We start from the raw sequence: 24,822 nt of genomic DNA, 5'->3' as shown, positions 1-24,822 counted from the left end.
ATAGTCTCAGGATATCATCTTTGCTCTTTATATTGTATCAATCCACGTTCAGTCCACAGCAGCACTCATCGGAGCCCAACCACTCTTAAGAAGTGCACTCACACTAAACTCTTTCAAGGGAACGGTCTCTTCCCGAGCGTGTGCATACATGGCAGTGTTGAAAAACCATACCCCGACTCCGCAGCATGTCGGCAGCACTTGGCTGCCTGCAACAGTGGACCGGCTCGCTTAATCCACACCATGCATTTCAACCACACCGCCATGGCAATTTGGTTCATTCAATGAAGTAGTTTACACCGGCATTTTAATATAACATAAGTTGATTCTGTTTTTCCATTTTGAGTTAGTGATAAATAGATGAATTATTAAATAAATAAATGCAGTTAAGATCTGATTAATGAGCTATTGTTAGAGACTGTCTTTTTGGATCTATAACAATGAGGAAACCATACTAATAAAAGGAATATTTCAAACAGATGACAAATAGGCAACATTAAGAAGAATAAGGATTAATAAAACTTTAAACGTTTCCCAAAAATCAACGAAATATTTCAAAACAGCAGACATATCAAACACCCCATAATTAAACCTAATAAGGATAAAAAATAATTCCCCCTCTCCATACCTGGAAACTTCATTTCCAGTTACCCTGAAATTGTAGAGGATTAGTAGGGGGAAGGAGTGGAGGGAACACACAAACTTCCTCCTTTCTCTCTCATATTCACACATACACTCTCATGCACCCTTCTACCCTCTCACTCCCCTCTTCCACTTTTTCCCTCCCCTTTCCCTTCCCAACTCCCCTTGCCTCTCAACCCCCTCCCTTCCCCGTCATGCACCCTTCCACATATTCCTCTTTCCTCCCCTCTGTCATTCATCTCCCTCACTCCCTCACTCCCAACTCACCTCTTCCCTTTCAGTCAGTCACCCCCTCATCCCCTTCTCTTTTCTTAATCACTCATCCCCTTACTCTCACTCACCCCTTCTCTTGTCACTCATCCCTTCTTCCCATTAACTCCCTTCCCACCTTAGTCAATCCCTCCCTCCATCATTCTCCCACTCAATCCCCTTTCCTGTCAGTCACTCCCTCCTTCCTATTCACTCCCTTCCCTTCCCTCACCTCTGACACTCACCCACCCAACTCCATCCTCTTCCCTTCTGTCACTCACACTCTCACTCCATCTCCCTCTCTTCCTTCATCCTCACCCCCTCATTCTTAATCCTAAGTACTCACTCTCTTCCATCACGCACCCTCCCACCCAATGCCTTTCCCTTCCCCATTTCTCACCCTCTTCCATTTCCTCATTCTCACCTCTCACTTCCCTTCCCTCTCAATCACTCACCCTCACTCTCCCTTCCTTCTCAGACACCACGCTCCTTTCATTCCCCTCCCCTTTCAGTTATTACTGCTGTGACTCACTCCTCCTCCCCAGCATGTCATCATCCTTGCCTTCTACCTGCCAGCTGGGTGCTGGAAGCCCACACCTGCAGGTCACCCCTGCTGCTTGGGGCCTTTTCTCGCTGGCTGGAGATGGGAACACCGCCAGCTTACAACAACATGAGAACACCACTTGGGGCCCCTATCTTGCTGGCGAGGATGAAACATACACACACACCACCACATGGGACAGCCGCTGGCAGGGGTTAACCTGCAGAGGGCTTGTTTGCTCCAGATATAGCCCTTCAGCACTCCCCGCAGCTAGCGTGCAGACCTGGGGGAATGAGTGATGCTAAGGATGGGGGATCCAGCTATTCCACTAGGCTGCAGCTCATCCATCCTGACCTTGTGTATTTATTTCTGTGTGCCTTAGCATGAAGGGGGGATAAACCTGCAGCAGCTTCACCTCCTCCCTAGAGTTTGGACAGGGTGAGCGGGTGGATGTATTCCTGGCTCTGGAAGGGGTGGGGGGGGGGGGGAGGAAAGAACAGTGAACCTTCTGATCAGTAGAATTAATGTTGCTTTTGCATTATCATTATTAGAATAAAAGTAAAATGATTAAGAAGCTTGCCATTAGAAGAGGCCTGGGCCATGCTGCTAAAAAAGCTCATAGTCAGGCTGCAACATTACAAATTAGGGCAGGAAGAGCTGCTATCCTTGCACTTCAAGCTTGGCTAAAATATAATGAAAAAAGAAGTAGAAATAAATGTTAAGGAGTACAACTTGTATATAGAAACTGTTAAAAATTGTAACCTGAATTATTAGAATTCGTTTAAGAATGTTTGCCTCGGTCTCTGCAGAAATGAAGAACTTGCAAAGCAGAGGGTGAAAACTACAGGAAGCTAGCCAGCCAACTGGAGGGCAATGTAAAAAGAACAAATCTTCAGACACTGTCTGAAAGGTCCCTTCTTATAAAAAAACCCACAAAAAGTCCCCGTGATAAGAAAGGCCTGAAATAAAACAGGCTAAGCAACGAGCCAATCGTTTCAGCAAGTCATTCCTCTTTGCCGAGACTGCCAATTGCTCTGATAAGAAGAACATGAAGAAAGATGATGTTATAGAGATCCTCCCGACATGTACCTAGCTTAACAGGAACTGCAAGGCATAAAAGAAGAAGTAAATCTTGGGGCAGATGAAATTTAATGTGGACAAGTGCAAGGTGTTGCATATAGGGAAAAATAACCCTTGCTGTAGTTACACAATGTTAGGTTCCATCATAGTGGATAATACTTTCAAAATCGTCGGTGCAGTGTGCTGCAGCAGTCAAAAAAGCAAATAGAATGTTAAGAATTATTAAGAAGGGAATGGTTAATAAAACGGAAAATGTCATAATGCCTCTATATCACTCCATGGTGAGACCGCACCTTGAATACTGTGTACAATTCTGGTCACCGCATCTCAAAAAAGATATAGTTGCAATGGAGAAGGTACAGAGAAGGGCGACCAAAATGATAAAGGAGATGGAACAGCTCCCCTATGAGGAAAGGCTGAAGAGGTTAGGGCTGTTCAGCTTGGAGAAGAGACGGCTGAGGGGGGATATGATAGAGATCTTTAAGATCATGAGAGGTCTGGAACTGGTAGATGTGACTCGGTTATTTATTTACACTTTCGAATAATAGAAGGACAAGGGGGCATTCCATGAAGTTAGCAAGTAGCACATTTAAGACTAATCGGAGAAAATTCTTATTGCCATGCTGGGTCAGACCAAGGGTCCATCAAGCCCAGCATCCTGTTTCCAACAGTGGCCAAAACCAGGCCACAAGAACCTGGCAATTACCCAAACACTAAGAAGATCCCATGCTACTGATGCAATTAATAGCAGTGGCTATTCCCTAAGTATAATTGATTAATAGCCATTAATGGACTTCTCCTCCAAGAACTTATCCAAACCTTTTTTGAACCCAGCTACACTAACTGCACTAACCACCTCCTCTGGCAACAAATTCCAGAGCTTTATTGTGCATTGAGTGAAAAAAGAATTTTCTCCGATTAGTCTTAAATACTGACATCTGCTGGTGTTAGTTATGTTTGTATTAATATACAATGAAAGGCAATGCAGAAAGCTCTCCTCTTTACCCCATCCCTACTTTGTACCAGAAAATTAGGGAAGTACTAAGAAAACAACAAGTCCCCCCACACACACACCCCCCCTTTTGCTTAAGACTCAAGAAGAAAAACAAGCTTAACAGTAAAGTAGAAGCTTGACCGCAAGGCTGAAAAAGAAGAACCACCAGAGGGGTATATAAGAGAGTCCTCAAGCAATAGCTAGCTCGTGCCTGCTGGTCAACACGCGCTGTGTTGTCTCCGTACGTACCCATTGGCTAATGTAATAATAATAATAATAATAATAATAATAATAAAAGACTTTGTTTCGCTGACAGGCTTTGTCTGTTCACAGTTTTGTCTTCCTGAGAAGGAAAGGAGTGATTCATACCCATAATCAACCTCTACAGCTGCCCATTTCCCTGCTAACTTGGGATATTTTTGGCCACTGCGGCCAAGACCAGGGGCTGCGGGCTTTCTGCTTGTTGCTCAGACAGTGGAGCAGTGGGATCCACCAATCAACATGCGCCAGAGGCAGGGATTTCCCTGGGAGCCCTGCCTGCTTATCTGGTAGCACAGGGAGAATCTCCCGGAAGGTGCGCCGACACTCGGACCTGCCTGCCTGATCTCATTAAAAGCCGATATTGCACTTTTTATCGCATCATTAAAGGTAACAATTTGGCATTCAGGCAGGCAGGTCTGAGCATCGGTGGGCCGCATATAATGCAGAGTTTATAGCTTGGAGGGCTGGGAAAAAAAGGCATCGATGGGCCGGATCTGGCCCACGGGCCGTAGTTTGCCCATCCCTGCACTAGATGGTGTGAGAGTGCTTCCCACTGTGTCTATACATAGGAACCATAAGAGAGGAGGAACCAAAGGTTCCATCATAGTGTTGTATAGGGGGGGGGGGGGGAACAATTAAACATGAGAGTAAGGCCAGCCACCTTCCCGAGCACAAGTTGTAACCCATGCACATTTTATTCAAAATATTAATGTACATAGTTTGTTACCCACAAAACCTCATTTGATTGCAGACATAGGGGAGAGGGGACGCCACGCATTTCCAACCCAAAGTAGGTGGGGAGAGGGTTATGAGAAACTCACTCAGGAAGATTGAAAACTGAAAGCATGCACAGAGCACTCACCGCTGAAGTCCTCCAGATGCGTATTCATCAGGTCAAAGGCAGCAGACATCTTCAGGCACAGCTATGTCAGGAGATAAAACACAGAGTTCATCAGAAATTTTCCCAGCAGTTGCTGAGCACTGTCAGGACCAGTTCTTCATAGCAATATCTTGAGACTGTGTATTTCAAGGGAATTAAATTTGAGCAAGCTGGGCAAGTGGGACAGATGTTATTAAGAGGGCAAAGGGAAAGCCCGGAGATGGATACGTTTTGGAAATGTATTTCTGCCTTGGCAGACTCCTCCTGCTCCTCTGGACTTCCAAGCTCAGTGATGACCAACTCCTGCTGGGTGTAGGCAGGGTTGTCCTTAAGCTGGAGTGGAGCCTGGTGCGTCCATGAAATTTTGGGGCTTCTTACAGACAAACGACATTGAATTCTGAATGAACTGCCGAGTATCCGGGCCAACACCCGAAAACTCCAGGTATCCAGAATAAAGAGCGGCTGGAGCAACACAGGCCCGAAAGAGGAGGAGAGGTGGATGGGCTGCACAGGGAACGAGAGGAGTGTTGGCCCTCGTGCAGCAGGAGCAGTGTCATTGTTGATGTCGCCCTTGTCGCTGCTGCCCCCCCCCCCCCCCTAGAGACGTAGGAAGAGCAGCAGCAACCCTCGGGCCCATTCAGGGGAAATGAAACGGGGCAGCACGGGCCCGTGATGCCTGAAGGAGAAAGAAGAGGAGCGTTGGTCCCATGGGCCCAGGGAAAGAGGAGGTTGCTGTGTCTAATCAGGATGGAAGTGAGGAGAGAGAATGAATATGCATGTGTATGGGTGTGGAACAGGGAGAGGGGAAAGGAGTAGATTAAGGGAATATCCACTGCTATTACTGTCATTATTTATTTATTTACTTATAACTTTTATATACCGGCATTCGTAAAAAACATCATGTCGGTTTACATGTAACTGAGAAAGGAAATTACAATGATAGGTGGAGGAAAGATAGATAGTTAAAAGGTAAGTTAACTTTACTGTGGTGCCAACGTGCGTCACAGTTAAAAACGAGATTACATATAATAAACCATATTAGACAAAATTAGACAATATTAGACAAAATTAATTATGTACAGGAGGATACAGTGCGAGGGATAGGGCGGGGGGTGCTGGGTGAAGCGCATAGGGGAGGCGGGGGAGGAGGGGATGAGAGAAGCGATAGGCGGCAGGGGAATGCATGGGATCTATTTAATGATTGGGTACTTGCCAGGTACTTGTAACCTAGATTGGCCACTGTTGGAAACAGGATGCTGAGCTTGATGGACCCTCTGTTTGACCCAGTATGGCAATTTCTTATGTTCTTATGAGTGAGTGTACAAGTATGTGTATGTGAAAATGCATGTATGAGTGAATGAGGAGTGAGAAAGCGCGAGTGAGTATGTATGTGATTGTGAGAGTGTGTGAGTGAATTTAAAATACTAGTTCTGGTATATAAGGCTTTGAAATTAGATGAACCCAGCTATTTGGAAAATTTATTCAAGTAATATTTTCCCAATTGTATGTTGATATCTATTAATTGCCACAAAATAGAAGTGGATCGATGCACAGATAACACACAAATGAGGAATATTAAAAAAACCCACATGCAATAGTGTGCTGCGATAACAGTCAAGGTGGTTGCACACAAACAAAAAATGTGTGAAAGACTAAATAAGGTGAAAATGACTCAACAAATTCCCGTATCCTTTTAATCAGAGAAGGTCCGTAAACACGTGTGACTATCTTCAAATAATAATAGTTTAAAGAGATGTGATAGAAATCAGTCCCCCGACACGGGACCGTGTTTCGCGCCGCTGCATCGGGAGGGACAGGAACAAACCCAATGGGAGTCGGAAATGCTCAAACACAAGATAAGTTATTTGAACTGTCTGACAACAGATCCAAACTTAAGGCACCAGCTCCCTGATAAAAGGAAAGTGTGAAGAGATGCCGTGGCCTAAAGTGATTTGTTTCTGCACCTCGTCCGGCCTTGGGAGATCCTGAGCCCTCTTCTGGTATTACAGCCCAGTTTGGCCAGGCTTGCAACGCCGCCCTAAGATTCTTATAAAGTATTCATTTAATCCTAAATTCCCTCATTCAGTGAGCTTGAGCCTTACTCCTCGGATTGCAAGCCCGCTCTGGCGGGGGTTTGTAATCCACTGGAACACCCATACACTTTTCTGTTTCGTTCTCAGCCTAATCAGTATGTGAACTCTGGTTTGGACCTATTTCTAACCATTCCAGCATCTCTTCACACTTTCCTTTTATCAGGGAGCTGTTGCCTTAAGTTTGGCCTGAGTATCTGGGTCGGGCATGGGATGGGGAAAGGGGCAGGGTGGCCGCAGTGCCCACTCACGTTAACCTTGGCTCCCACCCACCCCCAATAAAAAAAAAATTAAAATCCAGTTCCCACTGCACCCTGAAGAGATGGGAATTCTGCAATATTCTTTCCGGGTGTGGGTTCCTGTCTACTTCTGTGTTGTCTTGGAAATGTCCCATTCACCTGCTCTTGGCATTAATCCCTGCTGAGCTGGACAGGAAAGATAAAAATGTGTTGCCGGGTACTCACCTGGTCGGAGAAGACGCCGTGGAGGTGTTCCTGTAGCAGATCCAGGGGGGCGGAGCTAATGAGCCGGAGCAGAAAAGAACATCACAGGAGAAAGTTCAGTGGGGGAGCGCTGTACCTGGAACGGAGGCGGCTCACCGCAATCTGGGCACTGCCTTAACCTACTGAGGGTGTGTTGGCCCAACAATTTCCTCCTGCACCTTTGAGATTACCAGGTGTGTGTGTGTGGGGGGGGGGAGGGGGGAGGCAGAGAAGTTTTCCCCAAATTTTTATATCTTCTCTCCCAAATCAGTGCAGCCATTTTAGCCTCCTTGGCCAGGAGTCGCGAATTCTAGTTCCCTGCGGCACCCAGCTAATGTGGACCCTAAACCTGGCCACCGGGTGCCGCTGTTGAGTGACGGTCTCTCCAGCCGGCAGGACACAGCACCTGAGCCACTGGACAAAATGTCCCTGAAGCAGCCCGGCCAGCCTTTACTTTTTTTTTTTTTTTGCTTTCTTGTTGTCGGGTGCTCTGGAAAGGGCGGGATGTAGCATCTGTAAATCCATTTTCAAATAAAGGCCGTGATCAGGTCCCTTAGATTGCTGGTAAATATTCAGAGAGCTGGAGGCATAGAAATGGCGGGTTAATATATTTACCCACAATCGCAAAGAATACCAGTAGTGTCCAAGTTAATATTTCACTCACCGAGAACCTATAAAAGTGAGTGTACATACTAGGCTTCGTTGACCTTGACGCGGGACCGTGTTTCGGATGTCGAAACAATCCTTTTTCAAGGGCTCATCTATTTCAACCGCTCAGTTTGTCAGCTTGAGACGCGGTGGCATGGCGGCGGTTCGTTTCCGGTGTCTCAAGCTGACAAACTGAGCGGTTGAAATAGATGAGCCCTTGAAAAAGGATTGTTTCGACATCCGAAACACAGTCCCGCGTCAAGGTCAACGAAGCCTAGTATGTACACTCACTTTTATAGGTTCTCGGTGAGTGAAATATTAACTTGGACACCACTGGTATTCTTTGCGATTGTGGGTCAGTATTTACCAACGGTCCCTCTCAGAATTATTAGTAATTCAAGGTCTGTGGTTATAGTAGGGCTAATATATTTACCAGTTGGCACCACATTGAGTGCCAACCCGGCTACATTCGTACGGACCAGTCGGTCTGCAGAAGTTACCCAGGTAACTTTACCCGGATCACGTCACCTGGACGTGCAGCAAAACATTGATCCAGTTAAGTTCCACTGAAGAGCCAGATAAAGTTACCCAGAGAGATCTGGATAAAGTTACCCAGAGAACGTGCTTATTTGATGAATCTCTGTACATGGACCTCTCAGTAGATAAAGACCAATTGGCCGTCCAGGCTGCCCTCTTTGGGCCAGCACTGAAGAGCCCCAGGAAGGGGGGGGTGTCTTCTTATGTTCTGATATCACCAAGCTGCTCTGATAAAAGCAGATCACCTCCACTTGTTAACGTAAAAATCCCATAAATAAGAGATGTGGAATTGGCTCCTTCTGTCTTCCCCGCTGAGGTATGGAATGAGCAGCCACGCGATCAGGAGCGAGTGTCATGGCGAGGCGAGGCTACTCACAGGATGCCCAGCGAGACGACCTGCATCTCTCCCAGGACAGAACTGCAGGCGATGATGGTGGCCACGGGGCAGCCTTCTGAGCCTCTGGAGACGTCTACCTCTGCCACAATCTGTGCCTGCAGTTTCAGCTCCAGCACCGTCAGCAAGCTGCAGAAAAGAGAGAGGAGGTCGAGCTCATGCAGCATCTGACTACGACCATCCTTGGGGGGGGGGGGGGGGTGCTCATATAGCTGAGCCGGCCCTGGTTTTAACACGCTGCATGCTGGGAGATGTAGTTCCGAGATCCTGAAAAGCGGGACTACATCTCCCCGAAAGCCAGGGCTGGCTCTGCTTGTCCTCCCCCTCCCCCTCCCAGACATGGCACTATGTGGTCTCCCCTACCTTTAGGATAATTCCCTGGTCTTCTCATTTTGAGACGACCAACAGAAACCCCCCTTCCCTTCCAACCCAAACCTCTCCCAGTGTCTTTCTCCCTGTATTAATAAAAGCTGTAGTTATCTGGTCAGGAACTGCCTGGCCGGCTCTCCTTCAGAAAAGGGAGGAACGGTACAGCAGCCGATAAGAAGTGTCCTGACCCATCACTGTCAAACTTCATCACCAGTTGGAATTAGGAGGTCATTTTAGATTTCAAATACCGATTGGCTGCCTTTTTTATTTTTTTAATTAATAAGAATATTCTGCCTTTCCCTGAGGTGGAATGCACAGCATAAAACAAATATTACAGCAGTAAAAAAAAAACCAAAACGGATTCCAAAGTAATTATTAGCATGCGGTGCGAAAACATACAGCCAACCTCTTGACTAAATAAGTAACTTTTAGCCGTTCACAGAGGTGAGCCGGTGAGGACCGTGGAATAGGTCATAACATGAAATATTCCTTGATTAATGAAGACGTACCAACCCCTACTACTTCATCTGCCATGGAAACCTTAAAACACTTTCTAAAATAATCACTTTTTTTTTTTTTTTGACCAACGATCTGCCGCTTTAACCAACAGCAATGAGAGCCCCTCCTCATACTCACTTTTTGGCCTCCAAGTACAGGTCCGCCTCAAAAGTCAGCCGCCCCTTCGTCTCGGGCACCAGCTCTACAGAGAGCTGCACGACATCGACCGTTTTGATTTGTATGCTAAAGGCAGGGAATGGGTGGAATTAGCATCAGATGCACACATGGCGGGTTTAGCGCTCCCTCCTGATCAGGCAGGCCAGCAGGTGAAATCCCAAGGCTTCCTCACTCACAGCTGTTCCAGCTGTTCCGCTAATTCAGAACACCCGGGAGTCGGGGGCGACTACCCCCTGTGTGGCCGGTTTCACTCAATGCTGTGCCCTCCTGATGGTGCGTGAGGTGCCAGGGGGGCGGCGTTCACTTGCTGCACGGGCAGTAAGGTTTACCGCTCACAAAACGTGAGTTTAAAAAAAAAAATAAATGTGAGAACCGCTTAGCGCCCTCGCATGGAAATCCCATGTAGAAGAGGGCGTTAAGCCGCGCTTCCCGTTGCAGAGAGGTGCGCTGGTCCTAATCCAGGTTAAAAGAAAATTATTATTTACCTGCTAATTTTCGTTCCTGTAGTACCATGGATCAGTCCAGACAGTGGGTTATGTCCCCAATCCAGCAGATGGAGTCAGCACAAGCTTTGAGGGGGCGTATCCATATATACTACTACCCCCTCTGCAGGAGTTCAGTATCGAGTATATCAAAGCCCGAGTAGAAACCCCCGAAGGATCAAGTTTGTGGAAACAGATAATGAAAACAATTGTAACCGCAACAAGTAACTGCAAACATCCTACCAACTTGTAGGGAGCTGTGAAAAACAGCGAAAAGAAACAACTGTGAAGACACAGAACACTGCGAGCAAGAAGCAGCGCAGAGCTGAGCAGGATCAAGAACCCAAACGCGGTGGGCGTCTGGACTGATCCATGGTACTACAGGAACGAAAATTAGCAGGTAAGTAATAATTTTCTTTTCCCTGTACGTACCTGGATCAGTCCAGACAGTGGGATGTACCCAAGCTTCCCTAAATTGGGTGGGGTCCTGCGAGGCCTGCTCGGAGAACCTGCTCGCCAAAGTGTCCAGAGACTGAAGAGGCGAGGTGCAGACGATAGTGCCTCGAGAACGTGTGTAACGATTTCCAGGTGGCTGCCCTACAAATTTCCTGCGAGGATACCGAGCGAACCTCCGCCCAGGAAGCCGCCTGAGAACGTGTAGAATGCGCTACGATTCCGGGTGGGGGAGTCCGACCCGCCCCAATGTAAGAAGCAGCAATGCCGGCCTTCAGCCATCTGGCAATGGTAGTCTTCGAGGCCTGAGACCCCTTCTTAGGACCGGCCCAGAGTACAAAGAGATGGTCAGAGGTTCGGAACTCATTTGTAGCCTCCAGATAGAGGCGCAGAGTGCGCTTGACATTCAAGAGACGGAGAGACTTCGGCTCTGAGGAAGAGAAGGACAGCAACTCCACTGTCTGGTTCACATGGAATGCAGAAACCACCTTCGGAAGGAAGGAGGGAACGGTGCGAAGCGAAACTCCAGAGTCGGAGAAACGGAGATAGGGCTCTCTACACAACAGAGCCTGCATCTCCGAGATGCGTCGAGCGGAACAGATGGTCACAAGAAATACAGTCTTGAGAGTGAGATCCTTTATCGTTGCGCTGCGCAGCGGCTCGAACGGTGGTCCCGACAGGGAGCAAAGCACAAGGTTAAGACTCCAGGAGGGACAAGGGTCCCGCAACGGAGGACGCATATGCTTGACACCCTTGAGAAAACGAGCAATGTCAGGATGCTGTAGAAGAGAGCCCCCATCGCTCAACAGCGAACCAAGGGCGGCCACCTGAACCCGTAGTGAATTATAGGTGAGCCCTTTTTCCACCCCCGCCTGTAGAAACTGAAGGATCTGAGGTACAGAAGCCTTAGCGGGTCTCGTGGCCTGGCTGGTACACCACAGCTCGAACACCTTCCAGACTCGAACATAGGCCGATGTCTTTCGTGCCCGCAATAGCGTGGATACTACCGCCTCCAGGTAGCCCCGACGCCGGAGGCGGCGCCTCTCAAAAGCCAGGCTGCAAGACAGAAGAATTCTGCCTGCTCGAAAAATACCGGGCCCTGATGTAGGAGCTGGGGGAGGTGCCCCAGCCTGATTGGCCTGTCGATCACCAGCTGTAGCAGGTCCACAAACCAGGGTCGCCTGGGCCATTCTGGGGTGACGAAAACCACGGTCCCCTGATGGCTTTCTATTCTGCGGAGCATCCTGCCCACCAGGGGCCATGGTGGAAAAGAAAGATATGGTGGCCACGGGAGGACCAGGGCATCCACTCCCTCCGCGCTCTCTCCGGCGACTGAAGAAGCATGGAGCCTTGGCGTTGAGAGCGGACGCCATCAGATCCAAGTGGGGGGCCCCCCACCGATGGACGAGAAGTTGCATTGCTTTGTCGGAGAGAGACCACTCTCCGGGTCCAGCAGTTGACGACTGAGGAAGTCCGCCTGGACGTTGTCCACACCGGCGACGTGCGAGGCCGCTAGCCGGACGAGATGACGCTCCGCCCATTGCATCAGCAGCGCCGCCTCGAGCGCGACCTGCAGGCTGCGCGTGCCTCCTTGTCGGTTGATGTAGACCACGGTGGTAGCGTTGTCCGATAGGATTCTGACTTCTCGGTTCCGAAGAAGCGGGAGGAAATGTCGCAGAGCTAGCCGGACCGCTCTGGTTTCCAGACGGTTGATTGACCACTTCGCCTCCACCGTGGACCACGTCCCCTGCGTGGCGCTTCGATCGCAGACTGCACCCCAGCCTGCTAGACTGGCATAGGTGGTCACCACCACCCAATTTGGCAGATCGAGGGACATGCCACGGGCCAGGTTCGGCGGATCCAACCACCAGCCCAGACTGTCCCTGGCATTCTGTGGGAGCGGGAGAATCATCTGATAGTCCTGCAATACTGGTTTCCAACGGGAGAAAAGCGCCCACTGTAAGGTCCTGAGGTGCGCGAAAGCCCAAGGTGCAAGGTCGATGGTGGACCCCATCACTCCCAGGAGTTGCAGGTAGTCCCAGGAGGTGGGCTCTGGTAACGCAGAGAACCGTCGTGTGTGATCCCGCAAGGATTGAGCTTTGTCCTGGCGCAGAAAAACTTTGCCCAGTAGGGTGTCGAAGGTCGCCCCCAAAAAAAACCCAAGCATTGCGAGGGCATGAGGGAGCTCTTGGAGAAGTTCACTACCCATCCCAGGGAATGTAGAAACCGTACTACTCGAGTCACCGCTGAGCGTCCATGATCGAATGACTTCACCCGGAGGAGCCAATCGTCCAGATAAGGATGAACCAGGATGCCCTCCTTCCGGAGAGCTGCCGCCACAACTACCATGATCTTGGTGAAGGTGTGCAGCGCCGGCGCCAATCCAAACGCAAGAGCCGTGAACTGAAAATGCTGGTCCAGAATTTTGAAACGAAGGAAACTGTGGTGGTCCGGGCGGATGGGAATGTGCAGGTAGGCCTCCGTTAAGTCCAGGGAGGCGAGGAACTCCCCCCGATGCACCGCCGCAATCACTGACCGGAGCGTTTCCATGCGGAACCGAACGACTCGAAGGGATTTGTTGACTTCCTTGAGGACTAGGATAGGCCGGAAGGAACCGTCCTTCTTTGGTACGACGAAATAGATGGAATAGTGGCCCGAGCCCACCTCTCCGAAGGGCACGGGCGCAGTAGCGCCTATCTCCCGGAGTCTGTCCAGAGTCAGCTGCACCGCTCCTCTCTTGAGGTCCGAGCCACAGGGGGAAAAGATGAACCTTCCCTGCGGGGGGCGGACAAATTCCAATGCGTAGCCGTGTTTTATGGTATCCAGGACCCACTGGTCCGAGGTGATCCGTGCCCACTCCGCTTAGAAATACGTTAGTCGGTCCCCAATCCTGGGGACAGGGGAGTGGGCGAGACTGGCATCATTGTGAAGACTTGGTATAGGGGTTCCCGGTTCCGGGAGTAGTGCGTGCGGGCCGATGCCCGCGGAAGGCGCGCAACCAGGGCTGAGACCTGGGGGCGGATGGCCGGGAGCCCGTCTGTCTGTAGCCCCTGTAGCGCCGTTGCGCTCTGGCTCTGGTCCGAGAAGAAGAAAACGCTCTGGATGGTCAAAACCTATCCTCCGGCAGCCGATGAACAGCGTTCTCCCCCAGGGACTTGATGATCTGGTCCAAATCCTCCCCGAAGAGGAACTTGCCCCTGAAGGGAAGAGAGCCCAGACTGGACTTAGAGGACGTATCAGACGCCCAATTGCGTAGCCACAGTAGTCGTCATGCTGCCACTACCGAAACCATGGATCTTGTGAGGACCCGAAAAAGGTTGTACGAGGCGTCCGCCCCATACGCCACTGCGGCTTCTAGCCGATCTGCCTGGGCAGCCTCATCGGACGGCAGGTTCTGAGACGTGAGGAGTTGTTGCACCCAAAGGAGACTAGCCCGCTGGGCAAGCGAACTGCACATCACCGCCCGCATACCCAGAGCGGAGACCTCGAAAACCCGCTTAAGGAAAACTTCCAACTTACGATCCTGTGTGTCCCGCAACGCCGCACCTCCCGTCACTGGGATAGTCGTCCTCTTCGTGACCGCCGACACTGCGGAGTCCACCTTTGGGACCTTGATGAGGTCCAGAAAATCTTCGGGGAGCGGGTACAGCTTTTCCATAGCCCGGCTGCTCTTCAGGGAGGCCTCCGGGGTGTCCCATTCCCTGGTGAGAAGTTGTAAAAACGAGTCATGAATGGGAAAAGCCCGAGCCCTCGGCCGGAGTGCCGCCAGGACAGGATCTCCCTTCCTTGAAGAAGTGATGACAGCGGGAGCTACTGGGGCAGGCGGGTCTGGTGGCGGATCCAAATCTAATTCTTGGATGATCTGCGGGATGAGGTCGTCCAGCTCTTCCCTCTGGAAGAGGCGTAGGGTACGCGGATCATCCCCCTCCTGTGTGCCGTCCCCTTGTCCCCCGTCCGGGAGGTCAAGTCCATGTCCCGCTGGGTCTGGCACCGCCCCCACTGCCGCGGGCGTGGATCGGACCCGGGTAGGAAGGCGGGAGGCCCCCAATCCCGGAGGGTTGGGGGGGGCCGGCGTCGAGGGCGACATCCGAGGGATCTTAGGAGGGGGGGGGGTCCCACAGGTGCTTCCAGCCCCTGCAGATAAGCGGTATGCATGAGCAGGATAAACTCCGGAGAGAACCCCGGCCTGCTCGGGTGCGCTTCGGGGGCGGCGTGGTTCCTGCTCCCTGGCTCTGGGTGCTTGGTTCCTGCACCAAAATCGGGGGGAACACCCCCGCTGGTAGAGTCCTCCAGGGATCCGTTCTCCCTCGTGGCCTCCAGGGATCCGTTCCCCCTCGTGGCCTGCGCCTCAGGGCGCTCAGAATGTAAAATGGCCGCCGTTCCCGCCAAAAATGGCGGAGTGGCCGGCCCGCACCGCCCGGGCAAAAAGAGAAATCAGTCAGGGACTGTGAGGTACCTTCCCCCCCGGGAAGGCATCGTGCACCGATGCCCTCCCGGGAAAGCCGGGACCCCGGGTCTCCGCAGGCCGCACAGCGGGACGGCCGCGGCATCGGGATCGCTGCAGGAGAAAAGAAAAAGCCACGGGGGGGGGCCACGCGCACAAAGGCGCCGCTGCGGGGGGGCCCGGTCGGCCCGCACTGCCCGCTGTCTGAAAATAGAGGAGGGTGCCGCGGGGGGGCCTTCCTGGCCACACGACCCGCCCCAGACATCTTTCCCTAAATGGCTCAGCAGCCCATGAGGAGCTGTAAAATGGCCGCGGGTGAGGGAGTAAAGAGCGAAGAGGCCGGCTCCACCGGCTTTCGCGGGCACCGGGGGCTGAGCTGTAAAGGAAAAAAACTACAAAGGAAAAACAAACTTACCCCTGGCTGCAACGAGAAATAAACAGCAAGGCCGCAGAGAAGAGACAAGGAAGATAAGCCACTTCCCAGAAGTTGAAAGAACTCTGCCTTTTTTTTTTTTTTTTAAACTTAATACAAACTTGATACAAACTTGATCCACAGAAAAAGACAACAACAAGCCATAATCAAGCAAGAAAGTGAAGGAAAAGGAGGGGAAGCCTGATTCCCCTACTCGCATCTGCTGGAGTCAGAAGATACTGAACTCCTGCAGAGGGGGTAGTAGTATATATGGATACGCCCCCTCAAAGCTTGTGCTGACTCCATCTGCTGGATTGGGGACATAACCCACTGTCTGGACTGATCCAGGTACGTACAGGGAACACCGGAATCTTTACTCCTGGTCAGAGGTGGAGTAAAATTTCCAGCGTTGCTGTGCTGGCCCTTAACTGCAAGGGACAGGCGAAAACAAAAGACGTTTTTCCTGCTCTGGCCAGCCAGCTGGATAAATCCTGACTTATCTGGCTGAAATTGGCCATCAAGCTGGATAAGTTCTCTCTCTCTCTGGATAATTAATCTCTCTCTCTGGATAAGTACTCTCTCTCTCTCTCTCTCTCTGGATAAGTACTCTCTCTCTCTCTGGATAATTAATCTCTCTCTCTGGATAAGTACTCTCTCTCTCTCTCTCTGGATAAGTACTCTCTCTCTCTCTCTCCTAGCGATACATGTTTTAAGGGATGTCTCACCCTCCCCTGTTCATGAGTTACAATATGCATTCGGCCTGTGCTGAACTTTGAATGCACATTTTCCAGTCAATGCACCTTTTTTTTTTTTTTTTTTTATTCTTTATTTATAATCTTTTAACAAATATACAAATAAAATTTGTATCAGAAAAAACAGAGATACAGAAGATAACAAATAGTCTGTAGAGTCTTGTTCCTCTGCAGGCTTTTAACATCCAAAAATAACATAATATTTAGAACACTCTTGTTTCATAGGAAATATGGAGAGAAAGGAAATATTTAAAGGAGTTTACAAGGAAATCAAATACAATAAGGTGCCCTTGTCACATCTAATTCTCTATCGTCCCTATATTCTCATCGGGGATTCTCCTGCCAGACAAGAAGGCCTTCAGTTGATCTGGTATAAAAAAGATATATTATTCCTGGCCAGTTTTATGATGCATTTACATGGGTAGCGTAGCTTAAAACTACCCCCCAATGCTAGGGTCTCAGGTCTCATCTGGAGAAATTATTTTCTACGCTGTTGCGTAGACTTTGCCAAGTCTGGGTAAATTCGAATAAGACCCCCACACCTTTTTTTTTTTAAACCTCCATTGCATTAGCATAGGATTAGCTTACTGGATGGAGAGTTAAAAATACATTTTAATCTGGGCGGTGAAATCCAGCACACAGTTTTTTTAACGCACAGATTATCGCATAGACCTGTCATTTTGCGGTTCCAATTGGTTCATGATGATCCTACTCTTCAGACTCCACGTTTACAGCTTCCCTACGGGATGCAAGTTGAAGTGTTTGACCTGAAGCTCTTTGATCGGAAATTGCTTTTCATTTGTAAAAAAAAAAAAAAAGCTCTGGCCGCATCTCTGGACCAGGACTGACTCACCTCAGAATGTTCAGGTTGACACCGAGGACGCCGCCGGAAGAAAAATTCGGGATTGGTATGGTCGCTAGTACATCCCGGAAGAGTCCTCTTTGGGTCTGCCCAACTGTCGGAACAGACAAGTTAAGACCAGCTCCTTCTTCAAAAGACTTCTGTAACAAATCTCGGTGGTTCAGCAAGCAATAAAAATCTCTGGGGTTAACGGCTGCTGTAGGGAACTGATTTCCCCCTTTTTGGTGCAGCAAAACAGGACATTGCTGTGACATAAAAGAGGTACCATATGAGGGAACTGTGGGTGGGGGGGGGGATGAAGAGGTTGATATGTGAGCCAGAGAGAAGAGATTGCTCAGTTAGTCTTAAATTTAGGAAAATAAAACAGGTGAATTTAATATTCATAGGAAATATTCAGCTGACAGCAGTGAAACTTAACATAAATTACAAAGTTTAGACATTACAATTTGCAATTTTGCGCCTGTGGAGAGGCAGGGTAAGATTGTCTGTTTCAGGCAGGCAGAACATCGGCGACCGTCTAAGAATAAGCAGAGTTAGCCAGTCACTTACCGAAGTCCGCTGCTTGCTGGTTCAGTCTCATCAGTATATCAGGCCCAACTTCCATGCCTTGGGAGGGGGCAAACAAGCCCAGGACGATGGCCATGGCGCATATTTGAAACATCTCCCCGGATCTGAACGGTGCCTCCCTGTGGCAAGCTGCTGAGAATACGTCTGGGTCAGTACAGGATTCACTGGGAGAGGGGTGGCCTTGCTGTACCCTACAGCATCATGATACTGCAGGAGGGGAGGAGACTGAGGCCGGATTAGAGTTGCCAACTGGCTCCCGATTATCAGGACAGATTGATCCAGGCCTGGTTTTACCCCACTGCATGCAGGGACTTGTAATTCTGATTTTCCTATTGCAGTTTATTAGGAAAGCAAGGCTACAAAATCCCTGCATGCAGTGAGGTAAAACCAGGACCGAATCACAACCTGTCCTGAAAATCTGGAGCCACTTGGCAACACTAGAGTTGGGATGGAGGGGATATTGTTCCATATACCCAAGCAATTCAAAACTCATAAGCAGGATATGGAGAGTAAAGCTTCCACAGTATCGCCCTCCATAATATGTCCATATTTTCAAATTACGCCTCATGCTTTTATTTAACAAGTCTGCATCCACGAGAAGAGAGAGAGAGAGAGAGAAAAAGAACATATTATCTGCTCATAAAGGCCACTAGGGAAACCTCTCTTGAGGCTGGGCAGGAATCCTCTGCTGCCTGCAGCACATGGGTCACCAAAATAAACAGGCTGATGCGATAAAGTGCGCATAGAAAAAAGGTGATTCCAAACTGGGCGCCCTTTTTTTCTTTTTAACCCGCGCACATTCACCTCTCTTGGGCACTCGATGCAACAGGCAAATGAGCCGCCGCGCTAAAAAGAACGTACTAGAGATAAATTGTGCGTCCCTGGTGCATCCGTGAATGTAAACCGATGTGATATCTCAGATCGAATGTCGGTATATAAAAATAAATAAATGTAAATGTAAATGTGACATTGGGCGCCCAGGAGACGTGGCTGTGCATGGGTCAGGAAAGCGAACGCTCGTAAACGGAGCGTCCATTTCCCTAACCTGACTGCCGTCACAACTTCTTTTTTCCCCCCCTCTCTTGTTGCTGCTTCCTGTGGTTCCTCCTGCTTAGTATCAAAATGATATTAAGTCGGAGGGAACCACAGAGCAGCAGTATTTTCTGCTTTTCTGCTCAGGTTTTGGGGTGCCTCAAGACTTACCGGCAGCTCTGGGGCTGGCGTTGATTTTCGAGGGTTAAGACGTGTGCGTCAGGGGCACGGTTATTTTTCTACATCGTGGGGTACCAGCGAATAGCCTCGTCGACGTGGCATTTGCGCGTGATGAGCGCTATAAGCTACGCGCTGGTTTGGATGCGAGTTTTGGACGCGCTGATCCCCTTATTGCATCAGGAGTTATGGACGCGCGTCCAACCGCGGGTTAACCTGTGCGCTGGTCTGAGCGCAAGGTACTGCGTCGGCCTGAAAGCGTTTGAAGAAGTTTCAGGATCCAGAGGACAAAACCCCCAGTCCTTCAAGTGAATCACCCCGTACGGGGCCCTAAGATCTCTTTGCTGATGATTTCACCCAGAGAAATAAGTAATCATCCGGGTAAAAATCAAGAGAGGGGGAGGGCGGTTCTCCCGCCTGCTTCCCCATGGTGCCACAGAGGGACAGGGCCAGGAGAGGGTGGGCCTGGCTATTCCCGTATGCACCTTGCACCTGCTGGAATGTGGCAGGCTTGCCCCCTACCCAGGGCCGGGGCAAGGGGATTAGATACCCTAGGCACCTTCTGCCTTGCGCCCTCCCCCCCCCCCCCCCAGATGTGCCCCCTAATGGTCGGTGCCCTAGGCCTAGCTCGCCTAGTGGTTCCGCCGGCCCTGCCCCTACCCTGAATTATCAACCAGGAGCGTCCCTATGAAAATTTTCTTGCATGCCTGTGGATGCAAGCCACATGGGGGATTTAAAAAAATTGCCTCCAACATATAACAGTTCAAGCTTCCCTTTCTTTCCTCCCCCTTTCATAATAAAAATAAAAACAATTTGCAGCTAACCCCTAGGTCAGCCCCCCCCCCCCCATTTCTGCTTTTCTGTACACTTTTTGGGCTACTCCAAAATTAACGCCTGCTCTGGGCGGGCATTAATTTTGGAGAGTAGAAATGTGCACATCGGGCATACTTTTTTTTTTTTTTTTGGAGTCACAGAAGAATCGCTAAGAGCCTCATCAACATGCATTTGCACGTGATGAGCACTATTATTTTTGCGGGGGGTTGGACGCACGTTTTGAATGCGTTAATCCCCTTATAGAATAAGGGGTTGTGGACGTGCATCCAAAACCCGCATCCAACCGGGGGTTGAATAGTGCGCTCAGCTGAACGCACTGTATTGCATCAGCCAGTGGGAGTTTAAAAGAACACTTACTAATCCAAAAATGTGCACTAAAAGATATGCTTAGCATGCATAAAATGTGATTTATGCTATAAACCATGCTTTCTGCACAGAAATCATGGTTCATAAAACAATTTACGTACACAAAATATTTTGTGCAGAAAAATATGATTTCTTCATGAATCATGATTTTATAATTTAATTTATATTCTGCTTTTTTTATGCACATAAATCCTGAGTAGAGGACCCTGTAACACAAACTCTAGTTTCAGACTGGACAATAGCCCAAGAAACTTTACCCCAGCTCTGACCAATAGTTAAATTTCCAGCATTAAGAAAACCTTAAGTTTAAGCATCTTTCTGCCTTCACAAGGGATTTGCATGGAGGAGTGCTAATTTGTGCACACAGTTGTACTCAGTTGGGCACATATTGTTAAACTGAGAGTAAATATGCATGCACAGAAATGTGCACACAGCTACATCTGTGCTTAAGTTTGTACCTGAGGAAATGTAGGGTGACCTGCAAAAGGTCATATACAGGCCGATACAGTACAGTGCTCTCCGACAGAGCGCACTGTTAACCTGCCATTGGACGCGCGTTTTCCCTTACCCCTTATTCAGTAAGGGGCGGAAAAAGCGCGTCCAACCCGCCGAACCTAATAGCGCCCTCAACATGCAAATGCATGTTGAGGGCGCTATTAGGTATTCGCTGCACATTTTACTTTCAGAAATTAGCGCCTACCCAAAGGTAGGCGCTAATTTCTTCCGGCACCAGGAAAGTGCAGAGAAAAGCAGTAAAAACTGCTTTTCTGTGCACCCTCCGACTTAATATCATGGCGATATTAAGTCGGAGGTCCCGAAGAGTAAAAGAAAATTAAAAAAAAAAAAAAAATTTGAAGTCCGCCAGTGGGTTGAAAACCTGACGCTCAATTTTGCCGGCATCCGGTTTCCAAGCCCGTGGCTGTCAGCGGGCTCGAGAACAGACGCCGGGAAAATTGAGCGTCGGCTGTCAAACCCGCTGACAGCCGCCGCTCCGGGCTAAAAGGAGGCGCTAGGGACGCGCTAGTGTCCCTAGTGCCTCCTTTTGCTCGTTTCTACCGCCGGGCCTCATTTGAATACTATATCGCTAGCACAGGCGAGTGGCATGTGCGTTCGCCCGCTCTCCCGCAGACTTTACTGAATCGGCCTGATAGTGAGGGTAGCAGGCTATGAACTCTGGCTTCCCTGGTTCTCAGCCCATTGCTTTAACCCCTAGACTAATCAGGGTGGGAGCAGAATAACTCAAATTCCAGCATTCCCTCAATTCTGATATTTTTCATTTATTCCGGATACACTTTCTCAAGGAGTTAAAATATCTCAAAATGCTGCTGAGCCTGCACACTGCCTCAAGGATTCATGCAGGGAAACTTTGCAGAATTAGCCCGACTTCTCAAGGACGGACAGATATGCTGCTCTGTAAATGTGGCACGGAGCATTCCTGTACCCAGAGATCTTAAATTCAGGCTAAGACTGGCAGTACAAACTCAAGAACCCCCTAAGATTTGACAAGATGTAGAGAATTCTGTGTGCACTTCAGATTAATAAAATACTCCTTTTTATAGCTGAATGTTCATTTACTCCAGTGAATATATGATACTGGATACAACTTTTCAAAGCCCCCCCCCCCCCCTCCCAATCTACTTCTCCACTCCTGTCCTTAAAGGTGTTTAAGCAAATACTGATCCTTATCAGAGACGCCCTGCAGACCTCCTACTCATACACGAGGGGGTATGAATAATTATATTGTAACCAGAGTCAATGGTGACCTCATTTCTCTCTCTCTCTCTCTCTTTTTTTTTAAGTGTAAGAATAGAAGAAATAAAACGTATGAGGGCACAGATAGAAAGGAAACCAGGAATGAGATCCAAAAGCAGGAGAGGATCGGTATTTTGAAGAGTCTACCTAGTGTAGAAAGCCCTGATTAATGCCCCTCCCCTGGTTTTCTTTTTCTCATCAGAAGGTTTAATCCTCCTGTTTTAGCCATGGTCATAAGGTAACTGGGTCCCTTAGTCCCCCGTCCCGATATTGCACAGGTTCTTAACCTAAGCCAAGAGGCTGAGACCAGGACCGAGCCTGAAGGGGCAGGAAAGGTTGGATCCCTGCTGGAGAAGCCCCCTCCCCACTATAGCAGGCATACCTGACTCTGCTCCTCTCTGGGGTCGCTCCTTGGGTCCGGAGCAGTCTTGAACGTGCATCCATTTATACCTGTCTGAGATAAGAAGAGAGGAGGGCTCAAAAGATGTGGCAATAGCCGGCCAGCTCCCTGCCCGAGCTGCAGCAGCAGCAGCACAGCCGCCCGAGGTCCCCCCGGCAAGCTCTCCAGCGGGGCCGCGCGCCCACGTGGCTCGCGCTCAGCTCGCGCAGGGCCCGGATCTCGAGCTGCCTTGTCAGCTTATGAAAACCATTTTCTTACTGACCCGCTCTCGTCTGCCGGTTTGGCTGACTCTTTTTTTTTTTCCCTCTCCTCTCTCTCAGACACAGTTTTGACTCTCACCATTCCGTGCACAGCTGGATTTAGCATCCCCCCCCGCACCAAGGTGTCATCTCCAGCAGAGTCAGGCCCCATTGCTCATGTCAATGACGTTTTTACTAACATTAAAGTTATAGTTATGGATTGGGGGGGAGGGGGGTGGTGTTTAATTCTTTGTGTTTTTTAAGGTTATCAGTAAATAAACTGACAGTTGGCAATCCTATTTTATATCATATAGTACCTTATAGCGTGGATCAGGCTGGGCGTATTATTGTGTGGTAGGTATATATTAGTATAGTTGGACTCGAGTAGTAGTAACATAATAACAAAGTAATGATGGCAGGGGAAAAAAAAACCGTCCATTCAGTCTGCCCAGCAAGTTTCTTTTGATAGTAACTGTCGCTCGATGCAGGTTACCACCAATGCTGGCTAAGCAAAGTAATATTAACAATCAAAACCAAGCAGCTGTCAAACCCGTAACAACATTACTGCTAGCAACATTTTTACAGGTGAGCAGCCTTCCTGATAGATCAGTCAGACAATGCAGCTGCTTGAGGTGCTTTGCTTTTTGGACTTGGCCATAGCAGCAGTCCTGCATTTTTTCCCCTAATGCCTGGGTATCAGTACCCTGGACTGTAAAAGTCAGGGCCCAGCACTAGCTGTCATCTGAATCCAATTCCCCTCCCCACCAGAGAGAGATGCTGCAGTTGCATCAAAACCATGTCAGCTAATTGGTTAAGGGTAGAGACGTGCTAAGGGGAGGGCGAGTGGGGCAGTCCTCCCCGGGTGGCAACAGGGAGAGGGGGGGGGGGGGGGCCATTGCCACCAGCAGGAAAGTCCTGCGGCGGTGCAGAACAGTGACAAGGTGGGGGAAACCCCACCAGCAAAAGCAAGGAGCGGCAGAGGCAGCAGCGCTGCCGGCATTTCCTGGAGCCAGTGTGGCGGCGCTCCAGGAGCCGGTGGCAGAACAGGCCCAGCATTACCGCCGGCGGCCGAAGAAGGGAGAGACTGGCCCTGTGAGAATAAGTGCAAGTGTATGAGGGAATGGGCGTGGGGGTGTGTGTGTGTGAGAGGGTGCCTGTGTGCGGGGGGGTGGGGGGGGTTTGAGAAGAGGCATGTGTATGTGTGTGTGTGTGTGGGGGGGGGGGGGTTTGAGAAGAATCGTGTATGAGAGATAAAGAGGAAGCGAGTATGTCTGTCTCTTACACACACACACACACAAGCTCTCATTGTCTCTCACCAAGTGTGCAATGTGTGTGAGAGACAGAGGGAGCATATTGTGTTTGTGTCTCTGTGTGTGTTTGTACCCCCAGTTCACAACAATCTCAGGGTGACAAGTATGGAGAGAGAGGGATTTTTTAAAATCCTTATTAGTTTTAATTACTGGGTGTTATTTGATGTCTGCTGTTTTGAAATATTTTATTAATGTTTAGGAAATTTTAAAAAATTTGTACAGGAGCTTCTAATTATTGATTATTATTCTATTCTTCAGCTGTTTTGAAATGTATATTTTTTAGTATGGTTTTACAATTCTGATTGATTTATATTTCTTGATTGTATTGTTTTGAGGAACAGTGACTCTGCTTTTCCACTGTTGCTCTGCATACAGAATCTGGCTTGTGGTTCCCATTCAGTTTTTGTGTGTGTGTGTGAGAGACACAGAGGAAGTGTGTGTGTGTCTCTCTCATACACACACACATGCTCCCTCTGTCTCTCACCAAGCATGTATGTGTTTATGAGAGAGCGGGAGCAGATTGTGTGTGTGTGTGCGTGTGTAACAATCTTAGGATGACAGATATGGAGAGCGGGAGATTTTTTAAATTCTTATTAGTTTTAATTATTGGGTGTTATTTGATTATGTCTGCTGCTTTTCAATATTTTACCGATGTTTATGAAATTTTAAAATTACATATTGGGAGGGGGGGGTGCCAAAGAAGTATCCTCCCCAGGTGCCAAATACTCCAGGTCCGCCTCTGGTTAAGAGTAGTAATCCCCATGCCTTGTTAGAGGTAGTAGCTGTTACTCCATGCAGGCTACCCCCATGCACCCTTTTCTTAATTTCCAACTCTAACCTTTAGAAACCTACAGTGTTTATCCCATGCCCTTTTTTTTTTTTAATTCATTTACTGATTTCA

The 24,822-nt window shown here is 49.1% G+C and overlaps 1 protein-coding gene across 1 annotated transcript in view; it reads right to left on the bottom strand.

Moving 5' to 3' along the window:
* The window catches only part of LOC115083971 (BPI fold-containing family B member 2-like), a 44,361-nt gene extending 21,840 nt beyond the window's left edge, over positions 1–22,521 (bottom strand). The window contains exons 1-7 of the mRNA XM_029588152.1: positions 22,355–22,521; positions 17,794–17,940; positions 17,236–17,338; positions 9,801–9,905; positions 8,778–8,924; positions 7,199–7,253; positions 4,627–4,687 (exon numbers count right to left, since the gene is read on the bottom strand). Of these exons, the coding sequence (XP_029444012.1) occupies positions 4,627–4,687; positions 7,199–7,253; positions 8,778–8,924; positions 9,801–9,905; positions 17,236–17,338; positions 17,794–17,940; positions 22,355–22,412 (676 nt within the window). The 5' untranslated portion in view covers positions 22,413–22,521. The remainder of the gene's footprint in view (positions 1–4,626; positions 4,688–7,198; positions 7,254–8,777; positions 8,925–9,800; positions 9,906–17,235; positions 17,339–17,793; positions 17,941–22,354) is intronic.
* Positions 22,522–24,822: the final 2,301 nt, after the last annotated feature.

This window comes from Rhinatrema bivittatum, chromosome 2, assembly GCF_901001135.1.
Source record: "Rhinatrema bivittatum chromosome 2, aRhiBiv1.1, whole genome shotgun sequence".
Lineage (NCBI taxonomy): Eukaryota > Metazoa > Chordata > Amphibia > Gymnophiona > Rhinatrematidae > Rhinatrema > Rhinatrema bivittatum.
Note: the sequence above shows the minus strand (reverse complement) of the source record. Positions and strands in the feature narration are given on the sequence as shown.